The 16,204-nt window shown below is 31.5% G+C and overlaps 1 protein-coding gene across 2 annotated transcripts; it reads right to left on the bottom strand.

The window, feature by feature from the left end:
- Positions 1 to 223: 223 nt before the first annotated feature.
- Positions 224 to 5,258, bottom strand: LOC120092323 (transcription factor bHLH153-like). Of its 2 annotated transcripts, XM_039050507.1 has the most exons (7): positions 4,853 to 5,258; positions 3,648 to 3,820; positions 2,896 to 3,018; positions 2,564 to 2,629; positions 2,303 to 2,368; positions 1,473 to 1,520; positions 224 to 784 (listed from the first exon to the last, which is right to left on the bottom strand). In XM_039050507.1, exons 2-7 carry the CDS (start codon positions 3,651 to 3,653, stop codon positions 626 to 628), a joined length of 468 nt encoding a protein of 155 aa, XP_038906435.1. In that variant the 5' UTR covers positions 3,654 to 3,820; positions 4,853 to 5,258; the 3' UTR covers positions 224 to 625. The 2 variants fall into 2 exon arrangements, with proteins under 2 accessions (XP_038906435.1, XP_038906434.1); XM_039050506.1 differs by lacking the exon at positions 3,648 to 3,820 and having other exon boundaries at positions 4,853 to 5,255.
- Positions 5,259 to 16,204: the final 10,946 nt, after the last annotated feature.

Here is a 16,204-nt window from a genome sequence, read left to right as displayed (position 1 = left end):
CTTATCATCAAAATTAGAGTTCATGATATGAAAACAGTATTTAAATGTATAAAATTAAATATATGTTTGAGAGTAATTTTAAAAATATCAAAAATAAATTTAGCAATTTCAGAATCACTCCCAAATATGTCCTAAATTATTCATCAAGCCACAAAATACACATACATCAAAAACTGATGAGAAAATAACTAACAAAGCATCCAATATGAACATAACTCAAGGATTGAAACAACTACTCTTTATCTAGGCAGGTAACAAATGCCACTCCACCATGAATTTCTGATTAGGGATCATCATATAATTCGTTTACAATATACACATTTCCACCATTTAATACACCAAATAATACACTACCATAGATAAACTATACCCTTCACCCGTTAAAACTAGAATGGTGAGCCGTAATGATTCATAACTTGGAAACCGATGAGACTCGGCTATTCTTTTGTAACAGAAGAATTACATATCCCAAGCACCATGCCTAAATTATTTGATACAATATTCTTCTACTTCCGGGAAAATTGTTATAAATTAGATATGAAGATGAGTAGTTACCCTTTTTACCAACCGTATGCAGAAACTTCAGAACCATTTGGCTAGCTGCTGAGCGATGATGATTTAATGGTCAATTGAATGGTGAGATGGGCTTCTCATATTTGGGGGAAATTGTCTTCACAGGAGCCCAAATATCTGCACCGTTGCTGCGTGCAACTCCAGCAGTACACGAGATTGGAACAAGACATAAGCCTCTGCTCCTCAGGCTGTGGCTGCATGGCTCCACCTCCTAACAAAAAGCCAATATAACCCTTGCGATAATATTCAGAAAGATAACATCTGGATGTCGAAGCAGCACTCAGACTTAAATCCAATGTATAAAGCAGTGAAAAGGTGCAATGGCACAGGTTCTAGGTCGCATTCTTGGTATAAATACCGTTAAATCACCCATTAATCCAAAAGCTTAAACTGATGGATGAAGGTAAATTTAGTATTGCATCATCTAAGACTTTTCCTCACTTGTGGACTTTGAATTATATAGAGAACCCATCAAGTAGAAATCAAGAGGAAATAGCATTGCAGGTGTTTGAACACATGACTTCTTGAAACACTTGCTATGACATCATGTTAAACCACCGATTGATCCAAAAAGTTACATTGATGAGCAAGTTAAAGTAAATTTAACATGATATCAAAGTAGGTTCTACGTTGGACCTTCTATAAATTTTCAAGCTCACAAGTGGGGAGAGTTTTGAATTATAAATTATTTATATAATTAAATTTAATGTAATCTATAAGCTCAAACTTTTGAGTTGATTGATGACTTGATGAGACAAATAAATTTCGAGGTAAGGAACACACTGCAAATTTCCCTGAGGGAACAGACGTTGGTTTTATTTTTCTTTTTAAGAAAAAGTGTTTTATGAAACATATAATTTTAGTCAAATCATGAAACAAAAGGTCCAGCATAGGCTCACCTGCAACAAAACAGTGGGTGTGCTTTGGAGATATGGAGCACTCAACACCTGAAAGCACACCAAAATAACATAAGAGAAAATGTAACGATACTTGAGAGTTCTAGCAGCACAGATACACAATTAGTATTTAATAAAGTTCATTGGAAGTGGCAGACAAATTTTCAGTCTATGTCACAGATGAATCCTGGTGGATGTCGATAAATTTCTCTGTTCTAGTCCTCCACCATCCAAACTACACCAGTTTCATGGACTTGGATGATAAAAAAATCAATGGTTAAAAATCAGGCAAACAAGATTACATTAACTGTGGTCACCAAAATTCTCTTACATACACAACACAATCATAGTCTATACGAAGAGAGAACCATAACTGGTTGCACAACTACTGATTGATTCAATCTTGCAGCTCGTGTTCCATTGCTGATTAGAGAGAGAGAGAGAGAGATGGAAGAAAGGGACACAATGACTAAATACCTAAAACTAAAATAGGTATAGAAGAATACTTCAGCAAACAAAATCCAGTATCGAGAGAGAAAAAGCGAGGGAGAGACATAAACCAAATTGATATTAAATTTTACACCAAAAAGATCCAATCGATTTTTAGCCACCGATTGATGCTCAAAAGGTTTTGCATGCAAGTACAAACTAGTGTCGGATGAAAAATATGGAAGTGCGAAAGAAATATATTCCCTGGACCAACTAGAAGGAATTTATGGAGGGAAAAAGTATCATACAGGCCATAGGCTATATGCATGGCATGATAGCCATTCGTATCTGGTACCCATATCAGAATTAAAAAAGATCGCAAACTTTAAGCAAGAAAATCATACCTTGACTTGCTCGTGAAGGAATTGGATATATTCCATTGCCTCCAGAAGAACAGATGCCGTATCTGTCTGCAGTGAAATTGTACAATTTTAATTCAAACAAGGCAATGATTTAATACTGATAGCAAAATTACGAAACATAGCTTTATGGATTTCAAGAGCCAAAATAAAATTTGGTCCAGATCATCTAAGCCCTCAATATTATCCTGAAATTTCAATATAAAAGATCAACTTCTTTGAATATTTAATTGGTTCCCAACAAACCTTTCCGTATGGTGAAACAAGTTGTTGCAAGGCCATAATTCGTTCACCCAGTTTGTCTTTCCTCTCCTGTAGAAAGAGAATGTTACTAGGAAAACCATGGTATGGAGGGACAGAGCATATCGTAAAGAACAAAACAGGACGATATAGGGACTAATCAAGTGAAAAAATAATGAAATACAATTAGACCACTCAAAACAATGTGATCAGAAAGCCTGTCTAATGGACACCCCAAAACTTACTATATATATACTATTAACACTGATTAATTATCATTACTATAGGAACTTAATCTTCAATATGCTGCTATGTGAAGTTGAACCAACAATAGGAACCTTAGAGGAGATAGAGAAATCAGTCTTGTGTCGCTTGGATGTCAGAGAAGTGAGAGCGCTCTCATCAACAGAGCATAGACTCCTCTTCTGTTCCATCATCGTTTCTACGTCCATCACTTCTGCCTGGAACGGAGATCATCAAATTCAATCAATCAAGATGCAAAGAACATAGGAAACAAATATACAATGTTGTAAGTCAGAATGAGTACTATATTTTCATATTGACTTCAGATTTGTGTCTATTTAGTTCCTAAACTTTCAAAATTATAGATTTAGTCCTTGAATATTTGAATTTTTTAAAATTCACAAATATACTAGACATAAAATTGAAAATTTAAGATTTCATTAGACATAATATTCAAATTTATATCTAATAGAACAATTATTTCTAAAGATTTCAAAATTTTCGAAGACTTATTAGATACAAATTTAAAAGTTTAGAGACCTATTAAACACTTTTGGAAGTTTCAGAAGTAAATGGACACAAGCCTCAAAGTTTAAGGACTAAACTTGTAATTTAACCTTTCATAAATTTATTGAGGGGAAGAAAGAAATAGCAAAGATACTAAAAAGAGATTTGATCTATGAAAGATCTCAAACAACAAAAGTCAACTGAGAAAATCTGCAACCATACAGGTTCAAGACAGGGATATTCTTAAATCCGTGTTCGTGTGTTTTTACATATAAATACATATTGTTTGACTTTTTTTTTTACCAAAATGAATATTACAACCAAGTAATAAGACTCCCACCTTCATAAGTTTTAATTAAATGCCTTCAAATAATTGCATTCCCCTAGATTGGACAAAACATTATTACTTTGATGCAGAGGTTCAGACAGCATGCAGATGATGTATATCGCATTGGATTGTTAAATTAATAACAAAACCCAATCATGGTCGTGGTCAGAGGTCAAACCAACAACCTAAAAAAAGTAGTATAATATGATCCATTTGATCTACTACATTAACAACAATTATCGATATTAATACAAAAATACTAAAAGACAAAAGGAATACAAGTGGACAAAAGTTCCATAGTTTAATGACGGTCTCCAACAAATATAATATTGAAACCAATAAGCACAATTAAAAATAATAACTAAGAAAAGGGTAGGGACAGAGGTATACTATATTAGGATAAATAGGTTAATAACAACGAGAGCAATTTACATGAACTAAACAAATAAATATACTCATCTATTAGCAATTCATCCCCAAATTAAAAGGATCTAGATTTTGGCTTTTCGCACTGAGCATCTTGACCAACAAACAGTTAAAAGATGCATCTTTTAATCGAAATTTGGCTCTTTTTGTCAGTAAAAAGAGGAAAGACAGTGAAACCTTCCATCACAAAAGACAACCCAAGATATGAATACACAAACAAAGTTACAAAAACTAATGATACATTGGAATAAGAAACGGGAGAACACCTGTAAATTTTTTCTTTTCCTTTTACTTTTTGACACAAAAGTAAAAGTGTTGGGTAATTGGAATCCAGAATAAGTATTATATGAAACCAAGCAGGTGATATAAATGAAACAAGGTGGGCCCAGATATACAAATTCTTTTTCATTTTTTTTCTTTTTCAAAACCAGATAAACAAATTCACACTGGGCATGGATTAAATTAAGAGAATATGTAATTTGCGTACAGAATCTTCATACCCCTTCATTTAATATATTGAACATACCAATCAATGGCAGAAAACCAGACAGTAAAACCAGATTATGATATATAATGAAATGAATAACACAATTATCAAAAACTCCATAAAACATTACACGGTTTAGCAATGGACACAGAAAGAAAGAAGACAAAAGAAAAAAAAGGTTAAGAAAGTATTCGCTACTCGAAAACAAGAAGACAAAATACAGTAATTGAAACGCAGTTCAAGAAGTATTCCTGATTTTTTTAAAAAAAAACAAATAGAGAAATAAATCAAACGAAAAACACACCGGGAATTTAGCGGAAGCATTGCAAAGAGAGCTCGCAATCATCCCGACGAAGTTTAGAGCAAAAATCCGTCCACAGGAAACAACAAAGCAAGATTTTCGATCGAGAAACGAAAGCTCTAAAGACTATAATCAAATTCAGTAGAACAATCGAAGAACAGAAGCGCGTTTTTCCACGTTAATCGATTTTTGGACTTCGAAGAACAAATTAATCTGCGTATTCACTGGAATTTGAAGGTTTAGAAGAGTATTAAAGTTCAAAAGTGGAGTGAAATTGAGGAATCAAAGAAGAAGGAATCCACCATGAATGAGGTTTTTCAGAGAGGGAAGAAGAGAGTTTGAAACTCTAGTGGGAAAGGGGAGAAGAGGAGAGTGAAGGTTTATTTGAAAGTGTTTAAATAAAGAGAGAAAAAAAGAAAGACAGAAAATAAATTAATAAATTTAGAAAAACAAATAGAGATATTTGAAAATTGAATATATTTGTTTTTATATATATTTTAAAAAATTGACAGCTAATATCCAGCCAGGAAGGGGAGGTGGAAGAAAATTAGGCAAAGGAAAGGAAGTAAAATTGACCACAGATGGAATTGTTTTTTCCAAGGCTTAATATTTACTCCTTTTTTTATTTTTTTTAATAAGAATATTTACTAACTGTAAATTCTTTTTCCTATTTAAATATTCTAAATGATTTTTTTATCCTCTCACCTATTTGAGAATAATAAAATTATTAGTTAGAATATTATTTTGATTTGATGTTGGTTCAATTTTAGTTTATGTATCTCTTAGAAACCTTAAATTTATTCTCTTTTATTTATTATTGATTTCTTTTGAAAAAAAATGAATTTATTTGTATGTTCGTTATCAATTTTGAAACATATTCATATATTATATTTCTTTGAAGAAAAATTATTATTATTATTTGTACATTTTAATTTTTTTAAAAAAAAAAAACTAACTTCGATAGATTAATTTTAAATTTTATTAAAAGTACCAAAACTAAAATTAGACATTTAAAAATACATGGACTAAAATTAAACAAATTTCAAAATATAAAACTAAAATTATATTTAAGCAAAAGTATTTCTAGACTATTAAATTTGACTTATAACATAAATTTTGTTGAGGAAATTTTTGAAAATATTAAATTTATTCTAAATTCTCAAGTTTAGGTTTTTTTTTTTTTTCATATAATGATATTTGTAACTATGATATTAAATTTTTATCGATATTTTCATATTTTCATGGATTCGACATCGACTAAGGAATACATCAACATTAGGAAAAAAATTACAAAATTCCACTAATATGGATATAATATCATTAATAATCAATAATATCAACAATAATCATTTAACTTGTTTAAAACAACCTACAATGTTTATTTACTAATTTAATTTATTTTAAATTTTCTATTTTCATAGTTTCTACCAAAGTATCTACTCACGTCAATATTTTACCTAGATCTTTATCGACATATTCGTAAAAGTGAGGCTCTAATATTTTTGTCAATATCGACGTTTTAAATATTGATCTTTTCCTTTTCCAATGAAATTAAATTTACTATAAAGTAAATTAGAATAGAAGGTTCTAAATTTAAATTTTTATGATATTATTTTCTCTTCATTTAATATTTACATACTTTGGTCTCATAAACTTGTACTAATATTTGAGTCCAAACACGATCGGATGTAGGCGCAAAATAATAATAATAATGATAATAATAATAATAATAATAATAATAATAATAATAATAANATCTTGCCATGTGCAATGACCGATTGGAAGGGGGAAAATGTTGAATTATATAAAAAAATTCTTAAACTTGGAATAGTTATCAATTATATTTCTATGTTTACGTAAATTATTGAGATAGTTCATGCATAAAAATTGACTAGATAAATAATTTTGATCATATATTTTGAGATGAAATAAATAATAACAACGATTTAATCTATTATATATTTGTAAATAATATCGTACACACTTTTTAGTTTTTATTCGTTTAGTTACTACATCAACTTTCATCCTTTATTTTAACAAGAGAATATATATTTTTTAAATAATTCCAATTTTCAAATATAGTGTTTTTAAGCAAATTTAAAAAAATTAATGCCAGTTTGGTAACTATTTATTTTTTGTTTTAATTTTTTAAAATTAGGCATATTTTATCCACATTTCTTATAATGATTTGCATATTTGTTGAGTATAATGGTTGAACTCTTAACCAAATTCAAAAAACAAAAACTACTTTTTGTAGTTCTCAAATTTTGGCTTAATTTTTTAAACAATTAGTGAAAAGTAGATAACAAAAGAAGACATTTAGAGGTGAAAGTAGTGTCATTTGACTTAAGTTTAAAAAATAGAATGATTACTAAACGGACCTAAAATTTTCAAAAGTTTACTTGTTTTGAAACTCCGAGAGTAGGGCAATAGGTTGGATGAAAGACCTTGAAACATCTCCTTTGCAAACACCCTCACCTTTTCGTATAAGTTTATAATATAGCATCGATGGGATTATAGAAATATGGGAGTAACCTATACAACTCATTTGTTCTCACCTTCACACCATATCATATTTGGTACTAACTTAAACATCAGAGTATGTGGGATAAAAGCATCATATTAATGCAAAATTTCTTATTTGTAGGCCACTTAAATTATTCAAACATGACTTGTCTTATAAGTCATTTTCTCATGCCCTTATCCAATTTATTAAATTTAAGTCACTTCAATTTTCTTAAGGGGTCGTTCTTTTCACATACATCCTATATTTCCATGGAATGGACATCTGAACTACCGTACTTGTGAGATGTCCCGGGTGTCTGAAGATTAAATAATTAAATATGGGTTTTCTATGTCCCCGAGTTGAGAGCATTCTTATTTTACTTTTTTGTCCTTCCTTTATTTGCATTATATAATTAAAATAAATACTTAATTATGTATGTCATATATTTTTAGTCATATCATAATTCTTATTATTTTTTAGTAATATATTCAATTTTAAATTTAAATTAATATTTATTTTATAAAAATCTTAAATTATATATATTAGTTGGTTGAGAAAAGTAATATATAATAATAATATATTGTGTTCATTTTAAAAGACATTCAAATTGATTAAAAAAAAGGTTATATAAGTTCAAATTATATCAAAATAATTATAAGTAATAAATATTAAAGTCATTCTTGGAACTTTATATAAATTTAAGACGTTCTCGAGTAGAAATCCTACGAAACAAACACAATTATTAAAATATTCCCATATATCTACAAAACTATTCCTACAAAACAAGAATGATAATCTAAAGATGTCGAATGTTTATAATTCCTAACATATATAATTCTGGGCATCTAAGATTTCGGTTATCTACATTCCTAAAATACAAACGGCTTCTAAGAAACTCAACTCATTAGTTAAAATTTGAAGAAAAATTCAAACCTAGTCCTCCTTGTTACAAACTCCAATTATCCCAAATATCAATTAAACCTTTTATTGATTTTAATTTAGGCCTCGTTTAGTAACCATTTCGTTTTTTATTTTTATTTTATTTTTAAATTAAACTTACTTCCTCCTCCCTTCTTACTATGATTTGCATCTTTCCTAACTACAATGGTTGAATTGTTAGCCAAATTTCAAAAACAAAAATAAAATTTTAAAAATTACTTTTTTTTTAGTTATCAAATTTTGACTTGATTTTTTAAACCATTAGTAAAGGGTCAATAACAAATGAAGAAATTTGAATGTGAAAGTAGTGTCTATAGTTTAATTTTCAAATACAAAAACAAAAAACGAAACGATTGTCAAACGAAATCTTTTGGACTAAAATCTCATATCTCTTATATTGCTCTTGAGTAATGTGATGTAATCCCTCACTGCACATATTATTCTTTTGTAATTTTATACAACAATGAAATTCTGATTAAATTTTCTTCATTGAAAAAAAAAAAAGACTATTCATTGTTCACGAATATAAATGGTGAGGGTAGGATTTGTGATCAAATGGACTATATATATATATATATTGCTTTCAAGATAATTTAACAAATAATTATTTTTAAAGCATAAATCTAACAGTAATGTTACGAGATGTAGTTCACTTGTTTCTATATAAAGAAAACATATGATTGTCTAGGATTTGAACAAAATTAGCTTTAGCTTCTCTAGCTTAATTTATGACAATCATAAACAAATAAATTGTTAAGTAATAATTTAATGATTCTTAGGAGTTAAAAATATGTAATTAAGAGAGTAATTTATTAGACTTTTGGCTCAACTGAAATTAATTACCAATCATTTATGAAAGGTTGACTACATTTAATAATTAAGCTCGTGGATGAATTAATTCTATAATGCATAGAAATGGAGTTCTAAATTTCTAATTAAATGAATTTAAGTTAGTAAATGAAAGTTAATTAATGAGTTAAATTAATTTATTTCAAATTATTAGAACTCATGATTTTAATTTGGAGGTCCATAAAAAGCAAATCCTTTTGCTTGTTAATAGAATTTCCATGAATAATCAAGTTTTAAAAAAAATAATAATAAATGTTGGTCTTCAATCTATTTACAATCAAATTATGAAAATGCTTCTTAGTTTTTAAATGTAATCTAAACTAAATTATGCATATATGTAATCCACATACGATAATTAATAAACTAAAAGATGTAACTTAAATGGTGTATAATATATGAATGTAATTTAGGACCTTACATTGGTGATGTTATTGATATGCTTTACTTATAAATATTATATTTAAAAAAGATATTATTTTAGATAATTCTTCGTACGTAAAAAATATTTTATATAATGGAATTATGAAACAATAAAACGTGACACATGTAATATTTCTTTATTTATTGAAAAAAATATATATATCAAAGGAATAATCCTAAATCAATTATTGAATTTTTGTCAATGGAGTAATAATATTTTTCATTTGCATGGTAATAATGGCTTGAAGATACATTTGTTATGTTTACTATTTTGGGACATAATCGTATATTAGGTACCTAGGAATAATAATATATATATGAAAAAAATACATATCTTGTACATAAAGTTTATGTTTAGTAGTATCTTGGTTTCATTTTAACTAGTTTAATGGCATTTTGCTATTTATTGTTAATTGGTTTTGAAAATATTGTTTATTAAAAGTTATTTTAAAAATAAAAAAATATATTTTTCTTTTTTCTTCCTTCTTTCATCTATGGTATGTCATCGTGCCACCGTCTCATCTTCTTTTCGTCTCATTTTATTTTCTTTTATTTTCTTTATTTTCTTTTTATTCTCCTTTTTTCCCCCTCTTCTCCGTCCTTTCTCTCAGGATGAGAAGATTGAGGGAGGAGAGGGAGACAAAACTCAAAGGAAAATTAATTGTTATTATGTTAAGAAATGTTAAAATATACTTTACAATGGAAAAAAAAAAAAAAAAAACATTGCTATCAACTTCTTTTAGCTACCATAATGCAAGACTCCCAACAAATCCGAAAATAAAAATGTGATTTTTCTTATATTTATATAAATGATGTTAAAAGTTAATTAGAGTTTATTCCTTTTTTTATTTAGTTTTTTTCAGTATTTTTTTTTTTTTTTAATTTTCCCTTTTGTTGGGTATGTTGATGTTTACTGTAAGAAGGAGGAAGAAAGGGAGGCTAAATGATCGTTGAGAGGTGAAGGCTAAACGATCGTTGGGAAAAAGGCTAGACGATCGTTGAGAAAAATGCTAGACGCTCGTTGTGAAAAAGGCTAGATGATCGTTGTCAGATATCTAGACGATCGTTGGAAAAAAGGTAAACGATAGGACAAACGTCTACACGATAGAGGTAAGCGGGTAGACAATGGAGTAGGAGATTGCACGATTGGGTTGAGCATGTAGGCGATAGAAGTACACGATAAGATGTAGACGATCGGGTTGGAAGTATACAGATGGAGAATACACGATAGGATGTAAACGATAGAGGAAATTTGCTATATGATAGGTAGAGAGCATAAACGATAGAGAGAATTGATTAAGACGATAAGCCTTCACGACCGGTATCACTCGTCGTGTAGCACTATTTATTAACATAAGAAAAGCCACATGGAAAAATATCAATGGTCTACAATAACAACCACGAAAGAGAAAATACATAATTAACCACTAAATAGTGGAACCTGAAGCTGAAAAAAAAAATGCAGAAAAATGAATGGAAAAATTTATTATTTTCTTCAGGAACGTTGCACTCATTTATCATCCCCTACAAACGAACGAGGAGCTGCCGCGACTGTAAACTTAGTTTTCAAACTAAGAAAACGAGGACTTTGTAAGGCTTTTGTCATGATGTCGATTAGCTGATCCTTAGAGGGAATGAATCAAACTGAAAGTTGTTTGGAAGCAACTTTTTCTTTGAGAAAGTGAAGATCAATCTCAAGATGTTTTGTCTAGTTGTGAAGCACAGGATTGATGACCATGTAGGTGGTGTTGAGATTGTCACAGAGCAGCAAAGGGGTGGAGATGTTATTGACACCAAGTTCAGTGAGAACTGATTGGATCCATAAAACCTCAGCGGCAGCATTGGACAAACCACGATATTCTGATTCTGCACTGGATCGAGAGACGACCTTTTGCTTAGATGAGCTTCATGAAATAAGGCTTGAACCAAGGAAGACATAGAATCCACTCGTGTTTCGCCTGTCATCCGGGCAGCTGGCTCAATCGGCATCTGTGTAGCAAGTTAAGGCCAAAACAAGGGACTTGGTTAGAATAATACCATGATTGGTCGTGCCTTTGAGGTACTGAATGAGACGTTTTGTTGCTTGAAGATGTGAAGTGGTTGGGGCGTGCATGGACTGACAGAGCTTATTGACACTGAAGCTGATGTCTGGTCTAGTCAATGTACAATATTGAAGAGCACCAACTAGGCTTCTGTATTCAGAGGGGTTGTCTAGCGATTGTCCATCGGTGAGGGACAGTGAGGTGCCAACAGCCATTGAAGAGTGAATTGGCTTGCAGTCAGTGAGTTATGCACGTTCAAGAAGACTATGAATGTACTTGGACTGAGACAAATATAGGTGGTCTGAAGAGCGAAACACCTGAATGTCAAGGAAAAAAGATAGATCACCGAGATCTTTAAGTGCAAACTGAGTGTTTAAGCAAATGATGAAGTGCTAATAGTTGCAGGGCTATTTCCAGTAACAATAATGTCATCAACATAGATAAGAAAGGTAATTAAAGTATTTGAGTTGCGGAAAATGAACATAGATGTATCAGACTTTCCATTAGAGAAACCCCATTGCATCAAACAGATGCTGAGCTTGGAGAACCATGCGCGAGGACTTTGCTTGAGGCTATATAGTGCCTTGTGTAGCAGTAATACGTGATTATGGTGTTTGTCACTGATGAAACCATGTGGTTGCTTGATGTATGCTTCCTCAGATAGATCGCCATTGAGGAAGGTATTGTGTACATCAAGTTGTCTAATGATCCATCTTCAGACAGAGCAATTGACAGAACAAGCCAAATGGTAGTAGGCTTGACTACTGGACTGAAGGTCTCAAAGTAATCGATGTCATAGTCTTGGTTGAAGCCTTGAGCAACCAAAAGAGCCTTGTAACAAGCAATCTCACCATATGGAGTTTCTTTAAGTCTGAACACCCATTAATAACTTATCCTGGGGTAGAGCTGTGAGAGACCATGTATTATTTTTTATGAGGGCTTCATATTTCTCAAGCATTGCTTGTTTCTAGCTTGGATGAAGGAGAGCTTTCTTGTAGGATCGTGGTTCTGTTTTATCCAAGTCAGTAACCTCGGACAGCTAAGCCTTTGGTTTGAAAATGTCCATCTTGAACCGTGTAATCATGGGGTGGTTATTGGTTGTAAGAGGCAGGGATGGTGTTGGTTCTGAGGTGGTAGGGAGGTTGGGGTGTGGGGAAGCAGGAGGAGTTGGGAGAGCAAAGGTAAGTGGTGGTGAGGGAGAGGGAATAATGGGAGCTGGTGGATTGGTTGATGGTTAAGATGATTGGGAAAGATAAGGAGGGGTTCGATTGAGAGGTGTAGATGCATGTGTGGGTTAAGAGGATAGGGGTGGTATAGAGGGAGGTAGGTGGAGGGAATGATGGTGATGAACATCGTTGCTGTCGGAATTGGCAGTGACCTGATGTAAGGGAGAAGGGCTGACTGGAATAGGAATGGAAAGGACTTAAGAGGAAGAGTGTGAAGGAGAAGAGACTGATCGAGAGTTATCAAGGAAAGGGAAAGCAATTTCATTGAAGATGACATGCCTAGAGACATAAATTCGACCAGTTGTACGATGAAGTCAAAGATATCCTTTATGCAAGGAAGAGTAGTCTAAGAACACGCACGGATGAGATCTATATTGGAGTTTATTGTCGTTGAACGGTCGAAGGAATGGGAAATAGGTGTAGCCGAAGACTTCCAGGAGTTGGTAATCAGGAAGTTTGGAGTATAAGGTTTCATAGAGGGATTTATTTTCAAGGAGAGGTGTAGATAGTCGATTGATAAGGTAGATGGTAGTATGGAAAGCGAAGGGCCAAAAGCTATGTGGAACAGAGGAGTAAGCAAGCATGGCTATACCAACTTCAATGACATAACTGTTCTTTCGTTCAACAGTGTCGTTTTGTTGGGGTGTGTAAGGACAAGATACACGATGAATTATGCCAAGTTTTTCTAGTATAGGAGAGAGAGCTTTGAACTCCCCTTCTCCCTTAGTTTGGATCAATTTAATAGTGATGGAAAACTGATTCAAAATCATAGCTTGAAACTTAAGAAAACAAGGTAGAACTTCATTTTTTTTTTCATCGTATAGATCCAAGTGAAACGAGAGAAAGCATCGATAAAAAGTAAGAAATATCTATCTCCATTTACTATGTAAGAAGGAGGAAGAAAGAGAGGCTAAACGATCGTTGAGAGGTGAAGGCTAAACGATCGTTGGGAAAAAGGCTAGACGATCGTTGTGAAAAAGGCTAGACGATCGTTGTTAGATATCTAGACGATCGTTGGGAAAAAGGTAAACGATAAGACAAATGTCTACACGATAGAGGTAAGCGTGTAGACGATGGGGTAGGAGATTGCACGATTGGGTTGATTATGTAGGCGACAAAAGTACACGATAAGATGTAGACGATCGGGTTGGAAGTGTACACGATGGAGAGTACATGATAGAATGTAGATGATAGAGGAAATTTGCTATACGATAGGTAGAAAGCATAAACGATAGAGAGAATTGATTAAGATGATCAGCCTTCACGACCGGTATCACTCGTCGTGTAGCGCTATTTATTAGCCTAAGAAAAGCCACATGGCAAAATATCAATGGTCTACAATAACAACCATGAAAGAGAAAATACATAATTAACCACTAAATAGTGGAACTTGAAGCTGAATAAAAAAATGCATAAAAATGAATGGAAAAATCTGTTATTTTCTTCAGTAACGTTGCACTCATTTATCATTTACTTATTTGTCTTCATAATGTATTTTGATTAAGTTAATTTTTAATACAATATACAAGATTAATAGAGGGAGATTTTCAAAAATAGAAAAATAAAGAAAACTATTCACATAAAATAGCAAAATTTAACCATACTCTCCATTTTCCGTCTTCTTCTTATCTGTCGTCTTCTTCTTCTCCCTCTTCTTTTTATTCTTTGGTCTGATCTTGGCTTCTCTCTCTAACCTGCACGCTTTCTTCTTCTTCTTCGGTCTAATCTCTGTCACTATCTCTAACTTACGCATTCTATCGTCCAACAGCTATCGCACTCATGCCCAATCGTCAATCCACCATTGTTTGAGTCTACGTTGCAGATTTGGTTGCACGTTGCCACAGTGAGCCAAATTTTCTCTTTCTACCGACTCACTCTCTCTTTTCTCTAACTCTTAGATTCGTGCAACCCAATCCTTGTCGCTACCACTGCTAGAGTCGCCAGATATTTTGCTGGTAAGATTTCGGGCATTTTGGGTTTATTTGTTTAGTTCTTGAACACCCATTAAGTTTTTGTGTTAAAATTGATTTACCTATGAAACTGGATGCTAGATTTGAGTTTTGTTACCTTTAGATAGTTGTGATAGACATTGTTATCAATGTCCATCATAGATAGATGCTGGTAGAAGTTTATGAGTAATAGAAGTTTATAGAAGTTTATTAGTGATAGAAGATGATACAACTCTATGACACTATTAATAGTAGAAACTGATACAAATCTATCATTGATGGACAGTCTATTAGTATTTTTTTACTATTTATGTAAATAGTTTAATATTTTTTTTTATCGGTAGAGTTTTTCGTCAACGAATTCAATAAACTAATTTTAGGAGATATATATATATATAATTCAATCCTAGGTTGTGGTTCTAAATATAGAATAACAAAAGATTGTAATTTAAAAGAATGGATAAATCAACAAGGGAAGAGAAGAATAAAAGAATGGAGATAAGAGAAGGTAGTAGATATTAAAACCTAATTTATTATGACTCATCCGATTCCGATGTCCAGTTCTCAATAAATTTATTGATTTTGTTTGACAAATTCGAACAACTATTCATTGATTTGACGTTTGATCTAATAAATCTGAACTCTCTTCCATTTTTATTTTTCCAGATCTGAGGAGGTTGAAGGAAAATAGAACAGAAGAAGAAAAAGAGAGTGACAGGCGTGGGTCATCAACGTCAACAATTTTTCTCCTTTTTTTTTGTCTAATTATTCATTTTCTTATATTGTTCTTTCTTTGTTAAAATAAAATTTTTACTTCACCATATTTTAAAATTTGTTTTATTTTAGTATTTACTATTTTTAAATATTTAGTTTTAGATTATATCTTTTCAATAAATCATGAATCTAGTCTCTATCTTATGTTTTACCAAAACAAAAATATTAGGTCTTCTTTAGTAACTATTTAACTTTTTGTTTTTGTTTTTAAAAATTAAGCATATACCATATACATTTCTTACAATTATTTACATTTTTCTGTAAGTATATATATTTTAAAGTTAAAAATAAATTTGAATTGGTTCAGATTGATTTGAGTTATATTAGATGAATCCATGAACCAACAAAATTTACAAAATTTTTATTTATTTGAACTCAATTTAATCCAAATGAATTAATAGTCCACACAAAATAATACGATTTGATGGATTTTTCTAGATCATCTAATTTTTTGAACAACCCTACCCCAATTGTTTTCAAGTTTTTTTTTTTTTTGAATGTTGGAAAGAAGGAGGCGGATGATGAATTGGTAGCGGCGTAAAGTATAGTAGAGAGTGGAGAGAGACAGTGTGGGGTCCCACATGTCCAGTCGTCGTTTAGTGGTCCGTGAATCCTACGCGACTATTCTTAAACAATGGTTACGCCACGTG

The sequence above is a fragment of the Benincasa hispida genome, chromosome 1 (genome assembly GCF_009727055.1).
Source record: "Benincasa hispida cultivar B227 chromosome 1, ASM972705v1, whole genome shotgun sequence".
In the NCBI taxonomy this organism is placed as follows: domain Eukaryota; kingdom Viridiplantae; phylum Streptophyta; class Magnoliopsida; order Cucurbitales; family Cucurbitaceae; genus Benincasa; species Benincasa hispida.
The sequence above is the reverse complement of the archived record's forward strand: the minus strand, read 5'-3'. Positions and strand labels throughout refer to the sequence as shown.